The sequence below is a fragment of the Peromyscus californicus genome, unplaced genomic scaffold (assembly GCF_007827085.1).
Source record: "Peromyscus californicus insignis strain IS unplaced genomic scaffold, ASM782708v3 Scaffold_11__1_contigs__length_118956290, whole genome shotgun sequence".
NCBI classification, from domain to species: Eukaryota; Metazoa; Chordata; class Mammalia; order Rodentia; family Cricetidae; genus Peromyscus; species Peromyscus californicus.
In genome coordinates this window covers 50,409,091-50,414,133 of record NW_026294402.1, presented here as the reverse complement: position 1 = coordinate 50,414,133, position 5,043 = coordinate 50,409,091, and the positions used below count along the sequence as shown (strand labels likewise).

Here is a 5,043-nt window from a genome sequence, read left to right as displayed (position 1 = left end):
CATAAAGGTTAGGCAGTGGTAGCACAACCCTTTAATCCCAGCACTCCAGAGGCAGAGATCCATTCGGATCTCTGTGAGTTCAAGGCCACACTGAGAACAGACAGGCATGGTGACACACGCCTTTAATCCCAGGAAGTGATGGCAGAAGCAAAAAGGTATACAAGGCCTGAAGACCAGGAACTAGGTAGGGGCTTTTAAGCTTTGAGGCTTCTAGCAGCAGTTCAGCTGAGATCCATTCAGGTGAGGACTCAGAGGCTTCCAGTTTGAGGAAAGAGATCAGCTGAGAAATTGGCAAGGTGAAATTGGATTTGGCTTGTTCTGTTTCTCTGATCTTTCAGCATTCACCCCAATACCTGGCTCTGGGTTTGTTTTTATTAATAAGACCTTTTAAGATTTGTGCTACACTCTTTTCCTAGTAAAGACAGCAAGGAAAAGCTCTTTCTCCTCTGCCCTGGGCACCAGGATCAGTGTCGCTCACTTGCTGCGAGCCTGAAGACAAGGACTGCACAGGAAGGGAAGAGCCAAGAGCATCACAAGACGGAGCTAGCACCCCAATTTGCCAATCTACAAACACGCTGTTCATTCTGGTCCTCAGTCCAGTGTTGAGAAAATAAGTGATGGGCAGGGAGGGTAGAACGTCACCTGGTCTCTTACTTGGGCTGGGATTTAGCTCAGCTGGTAAAGAGCTTGCCTGACATGCATGAAGCCCTGGGTTTGTTCCCAGCACCACATAAACCAGGCATGGTGGTGCATGATTGTAATCTCAAGAAGTAGAGGCAGGAGGATTAAAAGTTTAAGATCAACCTCAACTAGATACCAAGTTGGAGTGCTATTCTGTCAATAACAACCACAGAAGCAAGCAAAACCCATATACATTGCTGTACACAAGTTTATTCTTTCTTCCTGTAAAAATGGTTGACAAGCACTTTCTTTCAAAGGACAGAAGGGACTTCTGGGGAAGATCCCCAGGAGCCCTACATAGAAAGTCAGGCAGCCAGAGACCCAAGAGAACAGGGCCACCCTTGGAAGAGAAGTGTGGAGGGGAGCACCTCAGTCCAGACAGGGCAGCTCCACAGAGGCTGGAAACACCCTTCTCAGCCCAAAGCCGTCATCAGGGTCTGGGCCTGCTTCAGTTCTGCAGGGGACAAGGGGGTGCATGGGGAGTGGTAAGGAGCAGAAGCCAGTTCTAAGGCCAGCCTGGCCTTTATAGCCAGTTCCAAGTCAGCCAGACCCAGGAGGGCCGCCCCCCTCTGTCCAGCCTCACCTGCCAGGAGAACCTGGAACTTGTCTGCTGAGAGGGACATGGAAACAGGTTGGGCCAGGGCGCCCGGGGCAGGCACAACCTCTAGCTGCAGGTGCACCATGGGCTCCTCCACAGAACGGAGCAGGCTGGAGCTCAGGGTGTAGTCCACCCGCCAGGCCACAGCGGCCAGCCTGTTCACTGCGGGCCAGAAATTCGGCAGCTACCAACCAGGCAAGCCAGGAAGTCCTCACTCCACAATGGGGCTCATCCCACAAGCCTTCAAGGCCCTTCAACCAGGCCTGTTGTAGGACAGGTACTCTAATATCTACCATGGGCCTCAGAAAAGAAACTCAGGCCATAGCCGTGAGATCTTTGGCCAGTTCTAAACTCCTCAACTGCTCTGAGTGTAACTGTGGTTAAAGCTTCTCCTAGAGCGATGGCATCTGGCTTGTGTTCATACCTCCTAGAGTACAGCCCCCCTCCCCCACTACGTCCCCACCCGGGCTGTTTTCATACTCACCACGCAGGCTGCAGGCCCGAAGGTGCTCCTGTAGGGGGCTCTGCTTCTCTTCATAACAGCGGCACAGGCTGGTGGCATGCTCTGCAGGTAGATGGAGCTCTGCTGAGGTGGCGGGTGGAGACTGGCCTTGGGCTTAAGGGGTGGGTCTCAGGATCCAGGGCCCACAGAGGACTGGGTACATCTCAGGGACAACAAGGCCTCAGTGTACCCTCCAGGAACCCCTACCCACAGGTTTCCCAGCTGCCCGTCCACCCTGCGTACCTCTGGGCAGCCCCAGCTGCTGTAGCTCACTGGACAAGGAATCACTGTCCACACTATGCTTGGCTGCACTTGAGAGAATGAAACTCAGCACCGCGACTGTGGCCTTCACATCTCCAGACTCTAGAGATCCACAGGCGAGGCAGGGGATGTCACTGTGGCCCCAACCACTTCCCTGCCCTATTATCTTCAGCTTTGGGCCCCAAGTTTCTTGAACCCTGGGCACTGCTACTGGACCAGCAGGAGGTGGCAGAGGTTGGGGACAGGGCTGCCAATATGGTTCTTCCCTTCCTGTCCTCCCGTGACGCAGCAGGGTCAAGGAAGGCCGTGATTCCTGGTCTGGGGTACTCACCAAACTTGGCATCAGCAGTAAGCTTCAGGATCTTCTCATACTATGGGGAAAGGAGGTCCTCAGGGGGTGCCAGAGCCCTGTCACCAGCCCCTTGCCCCTGGCCCAGATCTTGTGGTAAGGAATGTGCTGGGGCTGGAGGAAAGGAAGGGGATGTCCAAGGGGGCTGGGAGGCTGCAGAACAGACTTCTCTGGGGCTCATAAGGTTATCCGACAGTGGAGTGTTGGGTACTGTACTCACATCAATCCCCTGCCCCAGAAGCTCCTTTAGCACCTGGCTACACAGCAGCCGCAGCTTCACAGAGGACTGGAAAGGATTTCCCTGTTTCAGCCAGACTGACCCACCTTACCCTCATTTCTGGGGGACTGGCTGAAGGAGGGCCAGCCATGTGACTGTGACCAAGGCCACATAGTATGGAGGCCCCATAGTCAGGGAGACTCCTCCACCCCCACTCCCAGCTCCCAGTCCCAATCTCCTCCCTCCATTCCGGACCCCAAGCCTTCCTCCTCCCAACCCTAAGTGAACCAGTGCACTCAACAATCTTGGCCAGTGTGCTGATCTCTGCCAGGACCCAGTCAGGACAGTCCAGATCACCACAGAACCGGAACCTCTGCGAGAGAGTAAGGTGGGAAATCAGGTTTCAGGAAGGGCTGAGGTGTGGTCAGGATCCATGTCCAGGATGAGCACTCTCTGGTCACCTGTTCTCCCCTATCACTAGACTGTCTTGAGTACTCAATCCCTGCCCACACTGCCACCTGACCTTGTTCTGACTTTTACTGTATCTGCTCAACAAACATCAGTTTGTGGCAGTTCTACGTTGAGTGCCCAGCATGCTCCAGGCACAACAGTTTGCCTGATGCTACCATTACCCCAGCCTCACCCCGCCTTCATCCTTGCTAGATCCTCTATTCTCATGCACCACACCCCCAAACCTCCCATCTCATTCAGGGATCGTCTTAAACATCAAGTTATCAGATGTGCCCTTCCCGATCCTAGGTTTTGGGGGGCTTGTTGTTGGCAGTGCTGGGGCTCAAAGTCTCGGGCATGTGTACCATTGAGTCACAGCACCAGATCCTACTTCCCACAATCTCCTCTTTATTTTTTTTTTTTTTTTTTTTTTTTTTTTTAAAGATTTATTTATTACATATACAGTGTTCTGCATACATGTATCCCTGCAGGCCAGATGAGGGCACCAGATCTCATTACAGATGGTTGTGAGCCACCATGTGGTTGCTGGGAATTGAACTCAGGACCTCTGGAAGAGCAGCCAGTGCTCTTAACCTCTGAGCCATCTCTCCAGCCCACAATCTCCTCTTTAAACAAAGCGCTTTGGGCGGCCTGAGGTAATGCTCACTATTTTGATAAGGCGATCCAAGTCCCAGAAAGATTTGATCTTTACTGGTCTTGCCTGATCTTAACCAAGCTCTAGCGAGACAAGATATGCACTCTCCCGGGGAGCCTCGCTCTTTCAGAGGTTGCACAACTGTTCCCTGTCTGAGGACACCTTTCCATTGCCCCTGCTTCCCAATAGGATTACAGAAACTACCCTTCACTGAGCAGAGTGGGCCCAAGGTTCAAGAAAAGTCTCTGCGGCTCGAGAAAGAACTATGCCTGCCAATTCCTGCTTCTGACTTGCCCTCCCCTTTTGCAACTGAAGTCCCAATGCCTGTGCTGGCTGGACACTCACTCAACACGAATCTGTTGAATGAATGCACATATGAGCGAGTAAGAAAGCTCAATCCAATCAAGAACCACTTCCTGGCTCTGGAAAGCGGCAGAGGCTTCCTAACCGTGTGGACCCGTTCTAAGCATGTTCTCGTCTTGGTCACCCGACAGCAGGGGAAGTGGGCTCCCGCGGGAGGGCCTCTTGGAGCGGTGGGGAGCGTGTGAGAATCGGGGTCCCGGGAGGTGGGGCCTGGCCAGGGATGAACGCGGGCGCGCGCCCATGCTGTGATGCGTGGCTGCGCCTGCGAACTCGGCCGTCCTGCCGCACCCAGCAGGCGCCGGTGAAGATTCTCTCCCTGTGCCCCTAGAACCACCAACCCCCCTTCTCGCCCGATACCCAGCTTCGCGTCTCCACTAATCCCTCACCATGGTGCCAAGAGACCGAATCCAAGGAGTCTTCCGGCCAGACACAGGTCAGCTGACTCGGCGATCACGTGACACCAACCGGCAGTGTCTGGGAGGGCGGAACGTTACAGTGAAAACAAATTGACCACTGAAGAGTAAGTCCTCCTGTACCTTCAGATCCCCTTCCAGAAACAACCTGCCTATCAAGGCAGGAAGAAAGGGGTGGAAATAATTTCATTAATTTAAGTTGGAGGCGGGATCCCACGTGCTGGGAGTATTCAGGTGGGTTCCATGATTTCCTCTGTGAGCAATACCGTTATAAACAGCTATGGAGTGCATGGCAAAATGTTTTCTAAAATCTTACTGAATTCCTAGAGCGTGAGGGCACGCACCTGTAATACCAACACTTGAGAGACTGTGAGACAAGAGGATCGGAGTTGTTCAAGCCAGCCTGGACTACAGAGTGAGACCTTGTCCCCCAAAACTTAAAACTGCCCAGATGGCCTACAGAAGCACCCGAGTTCGATCCCGGAACCCGCATATGAAGGTGGAAGGAGAGAACCAAGTCACAGAAATTGTTCTCGACCTCCACATACACACCG

General features: G+C 53.3%; 1 protein-coding gene across 2 annotated transcripts; it reads right to left on the bottom strand.

Annotated features, from left to right (window-relative positions):
- Positions 1–871: 871 nt before the first annotated feature.
- On the bottom strand, positions 872–4,578 carry Commd4 (COMM domain containing 4). Of its 2 annotated transcripts, XM_052729048.1 has the most exons (8): positions 4,463–4,566; positions 2,910–2,981; positions 2,612–2,677; positions 2,374–2,413; positions 2,025–2,144; positions 1,764–1,844; positions 1,265–1,441; positions 872–1,135 (listed from the first exon to the last, which is right to left on the bottom strand). In XM_052729048.1, the coding sequence occupies exons 1-8, from the start codon at positions 4,463–4,465 to the stop codon at positions 1,095–1,097; spliced, it is 600 nt and encodes a 199-aa protein (XP_052585008.1). In that variant the 5' UTR covers positions 4,466–4,566; the 3' UTR covers positions 872–1,094. The 2 variants fall into 2 exon arrangements, with proteins under 2 accessions (XP_052585008.1, XP_052585016.1); XM_052729056.1 differs by lacking the exon at positions 1,265–1,441 and having other exon boundaries at positions 4,463–4,578.
- Between the last annotated feature and the right edge of the window lie 465 nt (positions 4,579–5,043).

Excerpts from the sequence above, each read along its gene's own strand:
- Commd4 (XM_052729048.1), bottom strand. Across the intron at positions 1,845-2,024 it reads GCAGCTGGGGCTGCCCAGAG|AGCATGCCACCAGCCTGTGC; the intron begins GTACGCAGGGTG and ends ATCTACCTGCAG. Across the intron at positions 1,442-1,763 it reads TCGGGCCTGCAGCCTGCGTG|TGAACAGGCTGGCCGCTGTG; the intron begins GTGAGTATGAAA and ends TCTGGCCCGCAG.